This window comes from Lampetra fluviatilis, unplaced genomic scaffold (assembly GCF_964198595.1).
Source record: "Lampetra fluviatilis unplaced genomic scaffold, kcLamFluv1.1 SCAFFOLD_860, whole genome shotgun sequence".
Classification (NCBI taxonomy): Eukaryota; Metazoa; Chordata; class Hyperoartia; order Petromyzontiformes; family Petromyzontidae; genus Lampetra; species Lampetra fluviatilis.
In genome coordinates this window covers 23,276-42,603 of record NW_027621825.1, presented here as the reverse complement: position 1 = coordinate 42,603, position 19,328 = coordinate 23,276, and the positions used below count along the sequence as shown (strand labels likewise).

Here is a 19,328-nt window from a genome sequence, read left to right as displayed (position 1 = left end):
AGGTGGGGGGGAGAGGTTAGGAGAGAGGTGGGGGGGGGAGAGGGGGGTGGGGGGGGAGAGGAGGGAGAGGTGGGGGGGGAGAGGGGTGGGGGGGTGGAGATGGGGGGGTGGGAGGTGTGGGGGGAGGTAGGGGAGAAGGGGAGAGTGGGGGGAGGTGGGGCGAGGTGGGGGGCAGAGGGGGGGGGAGAGGGGGGAGAGGTGGGGGGGGAGGTCAGCACCACAACCACAACAATCACCACAACCACCACCACAACAATCACCACAACCACCACCACCACCACCAGCTCACCATGGGGTTGGAGTCAGACAGCAGCTCACGCAGCGAGTCTAGTATTACTACCACAACCACCACAACCACCACAACCACCACAACCACCACAACCACCACAACCACCACAACCACCACAACCACCACAACCACCACAACCACCACCACCACCACAACCACCACAACCACAACCACCACCACAACCACCACCAGCACCACCACAACCACCACAACCACCACCACCACAACCACCACCACACAACCATCTCACCATGGGATTAGAGTCAGACAGCAGCTCCCGCAGCGAGTCTAGGAAGCCCTGCTCCACCACCACCACAACCACCACCACAACTACCACCACCACAACCACCACAACCACCACCACAACCACCTCACCATGGGGTTGGAGTCAGACAGCAGCTCCTGCAGCGAGTCTAGGAAGCCCTGCTCCACCACCACAACCACCACAACTACCACCACCACAACCACCACAACCACCACCACAACCACCACCACCACCACCACCACCAACCACCACAACCACCATCACCACCACAACAACCACAACTACCACCACCACCACCACCACCACAACCACCACAAACACCATCACCACCACCACCACCACCACAACCACCATCACCACCATCACCACCACCACCACAACAACCACAACTACCACCACCACCACCACAACCACCACCACCACCACAACCACCATCACCACCACCACCACAACAACCACCACAACTACCACCACCACCACCACCACTACAGTCATAACCACCACAACCACCACCACAACCACCACCACCACCACCACCATCACCACCACAACCGCCACAACTACCTCTTCTTGGTTCTTTCGGTAAAGTCACATAGAAGGGAAGTAATAAAATAAAAAATAAAATAAAAAAACATAATTAAATAATATAATATTATAATGTTTTTTATTTTATTTCATTACTTCCCTTCTACGTGACGACTTTACCGAAAGAACCAAGAAGATGAATCCCTGCTGCAGTCACGAAAGCTTTACATCGAAATTTATACCACCACAACCACAACCACCACCACCACAACCACCACCACCACCACCACAACAACCACCACCACAACCACCACCACACAACCATCTCACCATGGGATTAGAGTCAGACAGCAGCTCCCGCAGCGAGTCTAGGATTACTACCACAACCACCACAATCACAACCACCACAATCACAACCACCACAACCACCACCACAACCACCACCACCACAACCACCACCACACAACCATCTCACCATGGGATTAGAGTCAGACAGCAGCTCCCGCAGCGAGTCTAGGAAGCCCTGCTCCACCACCACCACAACCACCACCACAACTACCACCACCACAACCACCACAACCACCACCACAACCACCTCACCATGGGGTTGGAGTCAGACAGCAGCTCCTGCAGCGAGTCTAGGAAGCCCTGCTCCACCACCACAACCACCACAACTACCACCACCACAACCACCACAACCACCACCACCACCACCACCACAACCACCACAACCATCTCACCATGGGGTTGGAGTCAGACAGCAGCTCCCGCAGCGAGTCCAGGAAGCCCTGCTCCACCACCACAACCACCACCACCACCACCACAACCACCACCACAACCACCACCACAACCACCACCACCACAACCATCTCACCATGGGGTTGGAGTCAGACAGCAGCTCCCGCAGCGAGTCTAGGAAGCCCTGCTCCACCACCACAACCACCACAACTACCACCACCACCACCACCACAACCACCACCACAACCACCACCACAACCACCACCACCACCACCACCATCTCACCATGGGGTTGGAGTCAGACAGCAGCTCCCGCAGCGAGTCCAGGAAGCCCTGCTCCACCACCACAACCACCACAACCACCACCACAACCACCACCACAACCACCACCACAACCACCACCACAACCACCACCACAACCACCACCACACAACCATCTCACCATGGGGTTAGAGTCAGACAGCAGCTCCCGCAGCGAGTCTAGGAAGCCCTGCTCCTCCACCACCACAACCACCACCACAACCACCACAACCACCACCACCACCACCACCACAACCATCTCACCATGGGGTTGGAGTCAGACAGCAGCTCCCGCAGCGAGTCCAGGAAGCCCTGCTCCACCACCACCACCACCACCACCACCACAACCACCACCACAACCACCACCACAACAACCATCTCACCATGGGGTTGGAGTCAGACAGCAGCTCCCGCAGCGAGTCCAGGAAGCCCTGCTCCACCACCACAACCACCACCACCACCACCACCACCACCACAACCACCACCACCACAACCACCACCACCACCACCACCACCACCACAACCATCTCACCATGGGGTTGGAGTCAGACAGCAGCTCCCGCAGCGAGTCTAGGAAGCCCTGCTCCACCACCACAACCACCACAACTACCACCACCACCACCACCACCATCTCACCATGGGGTTGGAGTCAGACAGCAGCTCCCGCAGCGAGTCCAGGAAGCCCTGCTCCACCACCACAACCACCACAACCACCACCACAACCACCACCACAACCACCACCACAACCACCACCACAACCACCACCACCACCATCTCACCATGGGGTTAGAGTCAGACAGCAGCTCCCGCAGCGAGTCTAGGAAGCCCTGCACCTCCACCACCACAACCACCACCACAACTACCACCACCACAACCACCACAACCACCACCACAACCACCTCACCATGGGGTTGGAGTCAGACAGCAGCTCCTGCAGCGAGTCTAGGAAGCCCTGCTCCACCACCACAACCACCACCACCACCACCACAACCACCACCACAACCACCACCACAACCACCACCACCACAACCATCTCACCATGGGGTTGGAGTCAGACAGCAGCTCCCGCAGCGAGTCCAGGAAGCCCTGCTCCACCACCACAACCACCACCACCACCACCACCACCACCACAACCACCACCACCACCACCACAACCATCTCACCATGGGGTTGGAGTCAGACAGCAGCTCCCGCAGCGAGTCTAGGAAGCCCTGCTCCACCACCACAACCACCACCACCACCACCACCACCACCACCACCACAACCACCACCACCACCACCACCACAACCATCTCACCATGGGGTTGGAGTCAGACAGCAGCTCCCGCAGCGAGTCTAGGAAGCCCTGCTCCACCACCACAACCACCACAACTACCACCACCACCACCACAACCACCACCACAACCACCACCACCACCACCACCACCATCTCACCATGGGGTTGGAGTCAGACAGCAGCTCCCGCAGCGAGTCCAGGAAGCCCTGCTCCACCACCACAACCACCACAACCACCACCACAACCACCACCACCACAACCATCTCACCATGGGGTTGGAGTCAGACAGCAGCTCCCGCAGCGAGTCCAGGAAGCCCTGCTCCACCACCACAACCACCACAACCACCACCACAACCACCACCACAACCACCACCACAACCATCTCACCATGGGGTTGGAGTCAGACAGCAGCTCCCGCAGCGAGTCCAGGAAGCCCTGCTCCACCACCACAACCACCACCACCACCACCACCACAACCACCACCACCACCACCATCTCACCATGGGGTTGGAGTCAGACAGCAGCTCCCGCAGCGAGTCTAGGAAGCCCTGCTCCACCACCACAACTACCACCACCACAACCACCACAACCACCACAACCACCACCACCACCACAACCATCTCACCATGGGGTTGGAGTCAGACAGCAGCTCCTGCAGCGAGTCTAGGAAGCCCTGCTCCACCACCACAACCACCACAACTACCACCACCACAACCACCACCACAACCACCACAACCACCACCACCACCACCACCACAACCATCTCACCATGGGGTTGGAGTCAGACAGCAGCTCCCGCAGCGAGTCCAGGAAGCCCTGCTCCACCACCACAACCACCACCACCACCACCACCACAACCACCACCACAACCACCACCACAACCACCACCACCACAACCATCTCACCATGGGGTTGGAGTCAGACAGCAGCTCCCGCAGCGAGTCCAGGAAGCCCTGCTCCACCACCACAACCACCACCACCACCACCACCACCACAACCACCACCACCACCACAACCATCTCACCATGGGGTTGGAGTCAGACAGCAGCTCCCGCAGCGAGTCTAGGAAGCCCTGCTCCACCACCACAACCACCACAACTACCACCACCACCACCACCACAACCACCACCACCACCATCTCACCATGGGGTTGGAGTCAGACAGCAGCTCCCGCAGCGAGTCCAGGAAGCCCTGCTCCACCACCACAACCACCACAACCACCACCACCACAACCACCACCACAACCATCTCACCATGGGGTTGGAGTCAGACAGCAGCTCCCGCAGCGAGTCCAGGAAGCCCTGCTCCACCACCACAACCACCACCACAACTACCACCACCACAACCACCACAACCACCACCACAACCACCACCACCACAACCATCTCACCATGGGGTTGGAGTCAGACAGCAGCTCCCGCAGCGAGTCCAGGAAGCCCTGCTCCACCACCACAACCACCACAACCACCACCACAACCACCACCACAACCACCACCACAACCACCACCACAACCACCACCACCACAACCATCTCACCATGGGGTTGGAGTCAGACAGCAGCTCCCGCAGCGAGTCCAGGAAGCCCTGCTCCACCACCACAACCACCACCACCACCACCACCACAACCACCACCACCACCACCACCACCACAACCATCTCACCATGGGGTTGGAGTCAGACAGCAGCTCCCGCAGCGAGTCCAGGAAGCCCTGCTCCACCACCACAACCACCACCACCACCACCACCACCACCACCACAACCACCACCACCACCACCACCACCACCACAACCATCTCACCATGGGGTTGGAGTCAGACAGCAGCTCCCGCAGCGAGTCCAGGAAGCCCTGCTCCACCACCACAACCACCACAACCACCACAACCACCACCACAACCACAACCACCACCACCACAATCATCTCACCATGGGGTTGGAGTCAGACAGCAGCTCCCGCAGCGAGTCCAGGAAGCCCTGCTCCACCACCACAACCACCACAACCACCACCACAACCACCACCACAACCACCACCACCACAACCATCTCACCATGGGGTTGGAGTCAGACAGCAGCTCCCGCAGCGAGTCCAGGAAGCCCTGCTCCACCACCACAACCACCACAACTACCACCACCACCACAACCACCACCACCACAACCATCTCACCATGGGGTTGGAGTCAGACAGCAGCTCCCGCAGCGAGTCCAGGAAGCCCTGCACCTCCACCACAACCACCACCACCACAACCACCACAACCACCACCACAACCACCACCACCACCACAACCATCTCACCATGGGGTTGGAGTCAGACAGCAGCTCCCGCAGCGAGTCCAGGAAGCCCTGTTCCTCTACGAGTCCGGCGCTGATGTCGTGAAGCTTGGCCACGCACACGGCCGCCGTCTTGCGCACGTACGGGTCTTCGTCGCGCAGACAGCGCCGCAGAGGCTCGCACAGGTACTCGGTGATCTTGTCCACGCGGATGCAGCCCATGGTGCGCACGGCCAGAGCACGGATCAGCGGATTGGGGTCCTCGCAGTCCTGGTGAGTGAGGGAGGGGAGGGAGGGAGGGGAGGGAGGGGGGGGGGGGGTGGGTGGGTGGGTGAGTGGGTGGTCACGCACACGCACACACACACACACAGTCACACACGCAGTCACGCACACACACAGTCACACACACAGTCACACACACAGTCACACACACAGTCACACACACAGTCACACACACACAGAGTCACACACACACACACAGTCACACACACACACAGTCACACACACACAGTCACACACACACACAGTCACGCACACACAGATACACAGTCACGCACACACAGTCACACACACAGTCACACACGCAGTCACGCACACAGTCACACACACAGTCACACACACAGTCACACACACACACACACACACGCAGTCACGCACACACACAGTCACGCACACGCACAGTCACACACACAGTCACACACACAGTCACACACACAGTCACACACACAGAGTCACACACACACAGAGTCACACACACACAGTCACACACACACACAGTCACACAGATACACAGTCACGCACACACAGTCACACACACAGTCACACACGCAGTCACGCACACACACAGTCACACACACAGTCACACACACAGTCACACACACAGTCACACACACACAGTCACACACACACAGAGTCACACACACACAGAGTCACACACACACAGAGTCACACACACACAGAGTCACACACACACAGAGTCACACACACACAGAGTCACACACACACACACACACAGTCACACACACACACAGTCACGCACACACACAGTCACGCACACACAGAGTCACACACACACAGAGTCACACACACACACAGTCACACACACACACAGTCACACACACACACAGTCACACACACACACACAGTCACACACACACACACAGTCACACACACACACACAGTCACACACACACACACAGTCACGCACACACAGTCACGCACACACAGTCACACACACAGTCACACACACACAGTCACACACACACAGAGTCACACACACACAGAGTCACACACACACAGAGTCACACACACACAGAGTCACACACACACAGAGTCACACACACACAGAGTCACACACACACACAGTCACACACACACACACAGTCACACACACACACAGTCACGCACACACAGATACACAGTCACGCACACGCACACACATAGTAACGCACACACAGTCACACACAGTCACGCATAGTAACGTACACACACAGTCACGCACACACAGAGTCACACACGCACAGTCACACACGGGTACTCTAGACACCTTGACGAAGGTGTTGACAGCCATGATGGCCATGTCTGGCTGACTCTTGGCGTAGTTCATGAGGTACAGGTAGACCAGCTTCTTCAGCTCAAGGTTGTCTGTCTGCATGCAGTTGACCACGTCCGGGAAGAGAGCACTGCACACACGCACACACGCAGAGCGCACGCAGAGGCAACAACAACAACAACGTCAACAATAACATCAACAACAATATCAACAACATCAACATCAACAATAACATCAACAACATCAACAACAATAACATCAACATCAACAACAACATCAACAATAACATCAACAACATCAACAACATCAACATCAACAACAACATCAACATCAACAACAACATCAACAATAACATCAACAAACAGGACCCTGCGGGGTGGGCTGGTAGGAATAACACTGAGTACCGGTGCAGGGATATCGACCGGGTATCGAGGAGTTAAAGAAAACATTACTGTATTCTAGTGTAACGTTAATTAAAAGTGTTTGTTTTGACAAGAAACGCTGTGAGATTTAAAGACTCGTAGTCTTTCATTTCCAAACGATCACATCTGAGATTCATTGACCTTAGATGGGGAAACTCGAATGCATTTACTAGTATAAAGGTGAAATAAAATAGAGGGAATAAACGGCACCTTGGTGCATTTCATGTCGTCTACATAGAGTTGAATAAACGGGCGTTTGGCATATTCATATAACAGTACTACATTGAGCAGTGTTTGTTTGGCACTTCGAGTTTTTATTCGCGCGCACGACATGGATACCGAAAACAACCACGACTTTGAAGACCCCAATGGTTGTCTGGACGCCCACGTTGAAAAGATCCTTGCTAAAACAGAGACCGCATTTGCTGCTGGAACCCTTTACAAACTCGCAGTGAAAAGCGTCGTTTCCATGGACCCAGAACCAACCGCAGTTGGTGCTGCTATAACGGTAGCATCGCCACCAAACATGCAGCCAGCAGCTAAATAATCAAAGATTGCAGCACAAGTAGAAATACTTGCGTGTGAATACGATGTGGTGAACACGGCAGAGATGTGGTGAACACGGCAGAGATGTGGTGAACACGGCAGAGATGTGGTGAACACGGCAGAGATGTGGTGAACACGGCAGAGATGTGGTGAACACGGCAGAGATGTGGTGAACACGGCAGAGATGTGGTGAACACGGCAGAGATGTGGTGAACACGGCAGAGATGTGGTGAACACGGCAGAAATGTGGTGAACACGGCAGAGATGTGGTGAACACGGCAGAGATGTGGTGAACACGGCAGAGATGTGGTGAACACGGCAGAGATGTGGTGAACACGACAGAGATGTGGTGAACACGGCAGAGATGTGGTGAACACGGCAGAGATGTGGTGAACACGGCAGAGATGTGGTGAACACGGCAGAGATGTGGTGAACACGGCAGAGATGTGGTGAACACGGCAGAGATGTGGTGAACACGACAGAGATGTGGTGAACACGGCAGAGATGTGGTGAACACGGCAGAGATGTGGTGAACACGGCAGAGATGTAGTGAACACGGCAGAGATGTGGTGAACACGGCAGAGATGTGGTGAACACGGCAGAGATGTGGTGAACACGGCAGAGATGTGGTGAACACGGCAGAGATGTGGTGAACACGGCAGAGATGTGGTGAACACGGCAGAGATGTGGTGAACACGACAGAGATGTGGTGAACACGGCAGAAATGTGGTGAACACGGCAGAGATGTGGTGAACATGGCAGAGATGTGGTGAACACGGCAGAGATGTAGAGATGATAGTGAACACGGCAGAGATGTAGTGAACACAGCAGATGTAGTGAACACGGCAGAGATGTGGTGAACACGGCAGAGATGTGGTGAACACGGCAGAGATGTGGTGAACACGGCAGAGATGTAGAGATGATAGTGAACACGGCAGAGATGTGGTGAACACGGCAGAGATGTAGTGAACACGGCAGAGATGTAGTGAACACAGCAGATGTAGTGAACACGGCAGAGATGTGGTGAACACGGCAGAGATGTGGTGAACACGGCAGAGATGTAGAGATGATAGTGAACACGGCAGAGATGTAGTGAACACGGCAGAGATGTAGTGAACACGGCAGAGATGTGGTGAACACGACAGAGATGTGGTGAACACGGCAGAGATGTAGAGATGATAGTGAACACGGCAGAGATGTGGTGAACACGGCAGAGATGTGGTGAACACGGCAGAGATGTGGTGAACACGACAGAGATGTGGTGAACACGGCAGAGATGTGGTGAACACGGCAGAGATGTGGTGAACACGGCAGAGATGTAGAGATGATAGTGAACACGGCAGAGATGTAGAGATGATAGTGAACACGGCAGAGATGTAGTGAACACAGCAGATGTAGTGAACACGGCAGAGATGTAGAGATGATAGTGAACACGGCAGAGATGTAGTGAACACAGCAGATGTAGTGAACACGGCAGAGATGTAGAGATGATAGTGAACACGGCAGAGATGTAGTGAACACAGCAGATGTAGTGAACACGGCAGAGATGTAGTGAACACGGCAGAGATGTGGTGAACACGGCAGAGATGTGGTGAACACGGCAGAGATGTGGTGAACACGGCAGAGATGTAGTGAACACAGCAGATGTGGTGAACACGGCAGAGATGTAGAGATGATAGTGAACACGACAGAGATGTAGTGAACACAGCAGATGTAGTGAACACGGCAGAGATGTGGTGAACACGGCAGAGATGTAGTGAACACAGCAGATGTAGTGAACACGGCAGAGATGTAGTGAACACGGCAGAGATGTAGTGAACACAGCAGATGTAGTGAACACGACAGAGATGTAGTGAACACAGCAGATGTAGTGAACACAGCAGATGTAGTGAACACGACAGAGATGTAGTGAACACAGCAGATGTAGTGAACACAGCAGATGTAGTGAACACGGCAGAGATGTAGTGAACACAGCAGATGTAGTGAACACGGCAGAGATGTGGTGAACACGGCAGAGATGTGGTGAACACGGCAGAGATGTGGTGAACACGGCAGAGATGTGGTGAACACGGCAGAGATGTGGTGAACACGGCAGAGATGTGGTGAACACGGCAGAGATGTGGTGAACACGGCAGAGATGTGGTGAACACGGCAGAGATGTGGTGAACACGGCAGAGATGTGGTGAACACGGCAGAGATGTGGTGAACACGGCAGAGATGTGGTGAACACGGCAGAGATGTGGTGAACACGGCAGAGATGTGGTGAACACGACAGAGATGTGGTGAACACGACAGAGATGTAGAGATGATAGTGAACACGACAGAGATGTAGAGATGATAGTGAACACGACAGAGATGTAGAGATGATAGTGAACACGGCAGAGATGTAGTGAACACGGCAGAGATGTGGTGAACACAGCAGATGTAGTGAACACGGCAGAGATGTAGTGAACACAGCAGATGTAGTGAACACGGCAGAGATGTAGTGAACACGGTAGAACTATAAGCGAGTGAATAGCAGCAGCGACGAGGCCTCTCGCTGCCTCTGCTCTGCCGCTGCCGGGCTGCAGATTCAGCCGAGTCAGGCACCACTGCCAATATGCACAACAACAACAATAAACGTGCTGCGTTTCATCTCTGTGTTAATAAGCCTGCCGCACTAGGCCTCACGAAGCCTGCCGCACTAGGCCTCGCGCCGTGCTTTTCGTGCACAAACAAGGCGATTAAATGTATCTCGTCTCCGTGTTAATAAATGTGTCTTGTCTCTGTGTTAAAAAAGCGTGCAACGGACAAACGCGGACGGACGGACGGACAAACGCGGACGGACGGACGGACAAACGCGGACGGACACATTAATCTATTGGTGGTCTGGTCCACTTCGTTCCTACCAGTATAACATCAACAATAACATCAACAATAACATCAACAATAACATCAACATCAACAATAACATCAACAATAACATCAACAATAACATCAACAATAACATCAACAATAACATCAACAACAACAACATTATCAACATCAACAACAACATCAACATCAACATCAACAAAACAACAACATCAACAACAACATTATCAACATCAACAACAACATCAACATCATCAACAACATCATCAACAACAACAACAACAACCGCCATTCGCCACTAAGTGGCGGTGACGTCACCACGACGCTTGTGCCAGGCCAAGTGCACCTTGAGGTCACAGACACACACACATCACACAGACAGACACAGACACACACCACACAGACAGACACAGACACACACATCACACAGACACACACACACATCACACAGACACACACACACATCACACAGACACACACATCACACAGACACACACATCACACAGACACACACATCACACAGACACACACACACAGACACACACACACACACACACTGTCTCCCCCCCCCGTGCCCCCACCCCCCCGTGCCCCCACCCACCTGACATCTTTGCCGACCGTCATGGAGGCGATGACTTTCTTGACGGCTTCCTTCTTACGCTCCTTCTTCTCGCTGCCCAACTCCGCCTTCAGCTCAAACATCTCCCCTGTGACACACACAGTACACACTAGTACTAGTACACTAGTACTAGTACTACACTAGTACTACACTAGTACTACACTAGTAGTAGTAGTACGCTCCTTCTTCTCGCTGCCCAACTCCGCCTTGAGCTCAAACATCTCCCCTGTGACACACACACAGTACACACTAGTACTACTACTACACTAGTACTAGTACTACACTAGTACTAGTGTAGTAGTAGTAGTACACTAGTACTACACTAGTAGTAGTAGTACGCTCCTTCTTCTCGCTGCCCAACTCCGCCTTGAGCTCAAACATCTCCCCTGTGACACACACACACAGTACACACTAGTACTACACTAGTACTACACTAGTACTACACTAGTACTACACTAGTACTACACTAGTACTACACTAGTAGTAGTACTACACTAGTACTACACTAGTACTACACTACTACTACTACTACACTAGTACTACTACACTACTACTACACTAGTACTACTACTACACTAGTACTACACTAGTACTACACTAGTAGTAGTAGTACGCTCCTTCTTCTCGCTGCCCAACTCCGCCTTGAGCTCAAACATCTCCCCTGTGACACACACACAGTACACACTAGTACTACTACTACACTAGTACTAGTACTACACTAGTACTAGTGTAGTAGTAGTAGTACACTAGTACTACACTAGTAGTAGTAGTACGCTCCTTCTTCTCGCTGCCCAACTCCGCCTTGAGCTCAAACATCTCCCCTGTGACACACACACACAGTACACACTAGTACTACACTAGTACTACACTAGTACTACACTAGTACTACACTAGTACTACACTAGTACTACACTAGTAGTAGTACTACACTAGTACTACACTAGTACTACACTACTACTACTACTACACTAGTACTACTACACTACTACTACACTAGTACTACTACTACACTAGTACTACACTAGTACTACACTAGTAGTAGTAGTACGCTCCTTCTTCTCGCTGCCCAACTCCGCCTTGAGTTCAAACATCTCGCCTGTGACACACACACAGTACACACTAGTACTACTACTACACTAGTACTAGTACTACACTAGTACTAGTGTAGTAGTAGTAGTACACTAGTACTACACTAGTAGTAGTAGTACGCTCCTTCTTCTCGCTGCCCAACTCCGCCTTGAGCTCAAACATCTCCCCTGTGACACACACACACAGTACACACTAGTACTACACTAGTACTACACTAGTACTACACTAGTACTACACTAGTACTACACTAGTAGTAGTACTACACTAGTACTACACTAGTACTACACTACTACTACTACTACACTAGTACTACACTAGTACTACACTAGTAGTAGTAGTACGCTCCTTCTTCTCGCTGCCCAACTCCGCCTTGAGTTCAAACATCTCGCCTGTGACACACACACAGTACACACTAGTACTACTACTACACTAGTACTAGTACTACACTAGTACTAGTGTAGTAGTAGTAGTACACTAGTACTACACTAGTAGTAGTAGTACGCTCCTTCTTCTCGCTGCCCAACTCCGCCTTGAGTTCAAACATCTCGCCTGTGACACACACACACAGTACACACTACTACTAGTGTACTACACTAGTACTAGTGTACTACACTAGTACTACACTACTACTACTACTACACTAGTACTACTACACTACTACTACTACTACACTAGTACTACTACACTACTACTACACTAGTACTACTACACTACTACTAGTACTACACTAGTACTACTACTACACTAGTACTACTACTACACTAGTACTACTACACTACTACTACTACACTACTACTACACTACTACTACTACTACACTAGTACTACTACAACTACACTAGTACTACTACACTACTACTAGTACACTACTACTACACTACTTACTACACTACTCACTACACTACTACACTACTCACTACACTACTACACTACTCACTACACTACTACACTACTCTACTTACTACACTACTCACTACACTACTACACTACTCACTACACTACTACACTACTACACTACTCACTACACTACTTACTACACTACTCACTACTTACTACACTACTCACTACACTACTACACTACTCACTACACTACTACACTACTACACTACTCACTACACTACTTACTACACTACTCACTACTTACTACACTACTCACTACACTACTCACTACACTACTCACTACACTACTACACTACTCACTACACTACTCACTACACTACTCACTACACTACTCACTACACTACTCACTACACTACTCACTACTCACTACACTACTCACTACACTACTCACTACACTACTACACTACTCACTACACTACTTACAACACTACTCACTACACTACTACACTACTCACTACACTACTACACTACTCACTACACTACTCACTACACTACTCACTACACTACTCACTACACTACTACACTACTCACTACACTACTCACTACTCACTACACTACTCACTACACTACTACACTACTCACTACACTACTCACTACACTACTACACTACTCACTACACTACTCACTACTCACTACACTACTACACTACTCACTACACTACTCACTACTTACTACACTACTCACTACACTACTACACTACTTACTACACTACTCACTACACTACTACACTACTCACTACACTACTACACTACTTACTACACTACTCACTACACTACTACACTACTCACTACACTACTACACTACTACACTACACTACTACACTACTTACTACACTACTCACTACACTACTACACTACTACACTACTCACTACACTACTACACTACTCACTACACTACTACACTACTCACTACACTACTACACTACTCACTACACTACTACACTACTCACTACACTACTCACTACACTACTACACTACTTACTACACTACTCACTACACTACTACACTACTCACTACACTACTACACTACACTACTCACTACACTACTACACTACTTACTACACTACTCACTACACTACTCACTACACTACTACACTACTCACTACACTACTACACTACTCACTACACTACTACACTACTTACTACACTACTCACTACTTACTACACTACTCACTACACTACTACACTACTTACTACACTACTCACTACACTACTACACTACTCACTACACTACTACACTACTCACTACACTACTCACTACACTACTACACTACTCACTACACTACTACACTACTTACTACACTACTCACTACTTACTACACTACTCACTACACTACTACACTACTTACTACACTACTCACTACACTACTACACTACTCACTACACTACTACACTACTCACTACACTACTCACTACTTACTACACTAGACACAAAGACCCATTTGCGTGTATCTTTGTGTCTATAAGTTGTGTCTGTGTGTGTGTATCTGTGTGTGTGTATCTGTGTGTGTGTGTGTATCTGTGTGTGTGTATCTGTGTGTGTGTGTATCTGTGTGTGTGTCTGTCTGTGTTTGTGTGTATCTGTGTGTGTGTGTATCTGTGTGTGTGTGTATCTGTGTGTGTGTGTATGTGTCTGTGTGTGTGTGTGTGTCACTGTGTGTAACTGTGTGTGTGTCACTGTGTGTGTGTGTCTGTGTGTGTGTGTCTGTGTGTGTGTGTGTCACTGTGTGTCACTGTGTGTAACTGTGTGTGTGTCACTGTGTGTGTGTGTCTGTGTGTGTGTGTCTGTGTGTATCTGTGTGTGTGTATCTGTGTCTGTGTGTATCTGTGTGTGTGTGTCTGTGTGTCTGTGTATCTGTGTGTGTGTCTGTGTGTGTGTCTGTGTGTGTGTGTCTGTGTGTGTGTCTGTCTGTGTGTGTGTGTGTCTGTCTGTGTGTCTGTGTGTGTGTGTCTGTGTGTGTGTGTCTGTCTGTGTGTCTGTCTGTGTGTATCTGTGTGTGTCCGTGTGTCTGTGTGTATCTGTGTGTGTATCTGTATCTGTGTATGTGTGTATCTGTGTCTGTGTGTGTGTGTGTCTGTAAGTTGTGTCCGTGTGTGTCTGTGTGTGTATCTGTGTGTGTGTCTGTGTGTCTGTGTATCTGTGTGTGTGTCTGTGTGTCTGTGTGTCTGTGTGTCTGTGTCTGTGTGTGTGTGTCTGTGTGTGTGTGTCTGTGTGTTGCACACAAACCTTTCTTGGTTGTGTTGAAGTACTTTGAGTCCGTCATGATGACAATGAAACCTACACACAACACACAGGCAAAGGTCCCCCGTGTAGCCTTAACAGACTGTAGGGGCAAGTGCTGTTGGATCGTAGCGAGTAGCAGCAGCAGCAGCGCCTGTGAAGGCGACCGGCACTGTGACACACACACAGAGGTGGTGGGTGGCCAACACCACACACACAGGTACACAGTTACACACACACAGGTACACACACACACACACAGGTACACACACACTCACACAAGTACACAACAACAACAACCGCCATTCGCCACTAAGTGGCGGTGACGTCACCACCTAGTCTCCCTACTAGGCCGCAGGCTTTTCCTATACAAAGTCTCAGGGGGCTGCTATGGAGAAGCCTGCGGCCTAGTCTCCCTACTAGGCCGCAGGCTTTCCCCGTACAAAGTCTCAGGGGGTTGCTATGGGAGAAGCCTGCGGCCTAGTCTCCCTACTAGGCCGCAGGCTTTCCCTATACAAAGTCTCAGGGGGCTGCTATGGGGAAGCCTGCGGCCTAGTCTCCCTACTAGGCCGCAGGCTTTTCCTATACAAAGTCTCAGGGGGTTGCTATGGGAGAAGTCTGCGGCCTAGTCTCCCTACTAGGCCGCAGGCTTTCCCTATACAAAGTCTCAGGGGGTTGCTATGGGAGAAGCCTGCGGCCTAGTCTCCCTACTAGGCCGCAGGCTTATCCCATACAAAGTCTCAGGGGGTTGCTATGGGAGAAGCCTGCGGCCTAGTCTCCCTACTAGGCCGCAGGCTTTCCCCGTACAAAGTCTCAGGGGGTTGCTATCGGAGAAGCCTGCGGCCTAGTCTCCCTACTAGGCCGCAGGCTTTTCCTATACAAAGTCTCAGGGGGTTGCTATGGGAGAAGCCTGCGGCCTAGTCTCCCTACTAGGCCGCAGGCTTTTCCTATACAAAGTCTCAGGGGGTTGCTATGGGAGAAGTCTGCGGCCTAGTCTCCCTACTAGGCCGCAGGCTTTCCCTATACAAAGTCTCAGGGGGTTGCTATGGGAGAAGCCTGCGGCCTAGTCTCCCTACTAGGCCGCAGGCTTTTCCTATACAAAGTCTCAGGGGGTTGCTATGGGAGAAGCCTGCGGCCTAGTCCCCCTACTAGGCCGCAGGCTTTCCCTATACAAAGTATCAGGAAGCTGCTATGGGGGAAGCCTGCGGCCTAGTCTCCCTACTAGGCCGCAGGCTTTCCCGTACAAAGTCTCAGGGTGTTGCTATGGGGGAAGCCTGCGGCCTAGTCTCCCTACTAGGCCGCAGGCTTTCCCTATACAAAGTCTCAGGGGGTTGCTATGGGAGAAGCCTGCGGCCTAGTCTCCCTACTAGGCCGCAGGCTTTCCCTATACAAAGTATCAGGAAGCTGCTATGGGGGAAGCCTGCGGCCTAGTCTCCCTACTAGGCCGCAGGCTTTCCCCGTACAAAGTCTCAGGGTGTTGCTATGGGAGAAGCCTGCGGCCTAGTCTCCCTACTAGGCCGCAGGCTTTCCCTATACAAAGTATCAGGAAGCTGCTATGGGGGAAGCCTGCGGCCTAGTCTCCCTACTAGGCCGCAGGCTTTCCCTATACAAAGTCTCAGGGGGTTGCTATGGGAGAAGCCTGCGGCCTAGTCTCCCTACTAGGCCGCAGGCTTTCCCTATACAAAGTATCAGGAAGCTGCTATGGGGGAAGCCTGCGGCCTAGTCTCCCTACTAGGCCGCAGGCTTTCCCCATACAAAGTCTCAGGGGGTTGCTATGGGAGAAGCCTGCGGCCTAGTCTCCCTACTAGGCCGCAGGCTTTTCCTATACAAAGTCTCAGGGGGCTGCTATGGGGAAGCCTGCGGCCTGGTAAGGCGACTAGGCCGCAGGCTTACTGCACTTCCGGGTTCCGTATGCTATACATAAAAACAATAACATTGTTATTATTGTAACAATAGTATTACCGTTATAACAATAATATTATCGTTATAATACAATTATCATTGTTACAATATTATTATTCATACTCCGATCTCACTCACCAAAAACAAACGCCGTATTAGATGTACGTTGGTCGCGAAAGCCTTCAGCGTTAAAACTAACAAACAAACAACAAACTCAACACAACAACAACCTACTCAACAACAAACTCAACACAACAACAACAACAACCTACCCAACCACTCCCCAACGCGGACTTCTTTACGATAATTTAGGCGTCACGGGCAACAAAACAGCACGGAATTGCGTCGAACTGTAACATCAACAACAACATCAACATTTTAATGTTTTTTATGTCAAGATAATCATCAAAGTTTCACGCATTAACCGCCACGCACACACGCCGCTAATAACGCACAGGGCATCAGACTGACGCCACTTTAGTTCATTGATTGTCCGACGACGACTTCGTGAATGAATTTGACACTCACCAAAGCGCCGGTCGACGCAGACGGGGGGACGGAGACACACGGAGACACAGAGACACGCAGACAGAGACACACGGAGACACACAGAGACAGAGAGACACGCACACAGAGACACACGAACAGAGACACAGAGAGAGACACACACAGAGGGAGACACACACAGAGACACACACACACACAGAGACACACACAGAGAGAGACACACAGAGACACACACAGAGACACACACAGAAACAGGCAGACAGAGACACTCACAGAGACACAGGCAGACAGACACAGAGACAGGCAGAGAGAGACACACACACACAGATCGAGAGACAGAAACACACAGACACACAGAGAGACACAGAGACAGGCAGACAGAGACACACAGACTGAGAGACACGCCGAGAGAGAGACACGAGACAGAGGCGAGTCGTGAGAGAGAGCACCGCGTTCGCGTTTACAGCGCCGCCTGGACACGGGGCGTGGTGGTGGTGGAGGGATCCGGTTCCCTATTCATTTCACACGAGGGGGGGGGGGGATCCGGTTCCCTATTCATTTAACACGAGGGGAGGATCCGGTTCCCTATTCATTGAACATCAGGGGTGGATCCGGTTCCCTATTCATTTCGCACGGAGGGGAGGATCCGGTTCCCTATTCGTTGAACATCAGGGGTGGATCCGGTTCCCTATTCATTTAACACGAGGGGAGGATCCGGTTCCCTATTCATTGAACATCAGGGGGTGGATCCGGTTCCCTATTCATTTAGCACGGAGGGGAGGATCCGGTTCCCTATTCATTGAACATCAGGGGGGGGGTCCGGTTCCCTATTCACTTAACACGAGAGAGGGGGGGTCCGGTTCCCTATTCATTTAACACGAGAGAGGGGGGGGGTCCGGTTCTCTATTCATTTCACACGAAGGGGAGGATCCGGTTCCCTATTCATTTAACACGAGAGAGGGGGGGGGTCCGGTTCCCTATTCATTTCACACGAAGGGGAGGATCCGGTTCCCTATTCATTTAACACGAGAGAGGGGGGGGTCCGGTTCCCTATTCATTTA

At 51.6% G+C, this 19,328-nt stretch overlaps 1 protein-coding gene across 1 annotated transcript; it reads right to left on the bottom strand.

The window, feature by feature from the left end:
• Window positions 1–5,682: 5,682 nt before the first annotated feature.
• LOC144955746 (AP-1 complex subunit beta-1-like) lies at window positions 5,683–18,769 on the bottom strand (the record flags this gene model as incomplete). Its single annotated transcript, XM_078885886.1, has 5 exons — window positions 18,289–18,769; window positions 15,865–15,915; window positions 11,633–11,738; window positions 7,205–7,340; window positions 5,683–5,928 (listed from the first exon to the last, which is right to left on the bottom strand). Coding segments are annotated over exons 2-5 (525 nt in total), but the record flags the coding sequence as incomplete, so codon positions are not given.
• Between the last annotated feature and the right edge of the window lie 559 nt (window positions 18,770–19,328).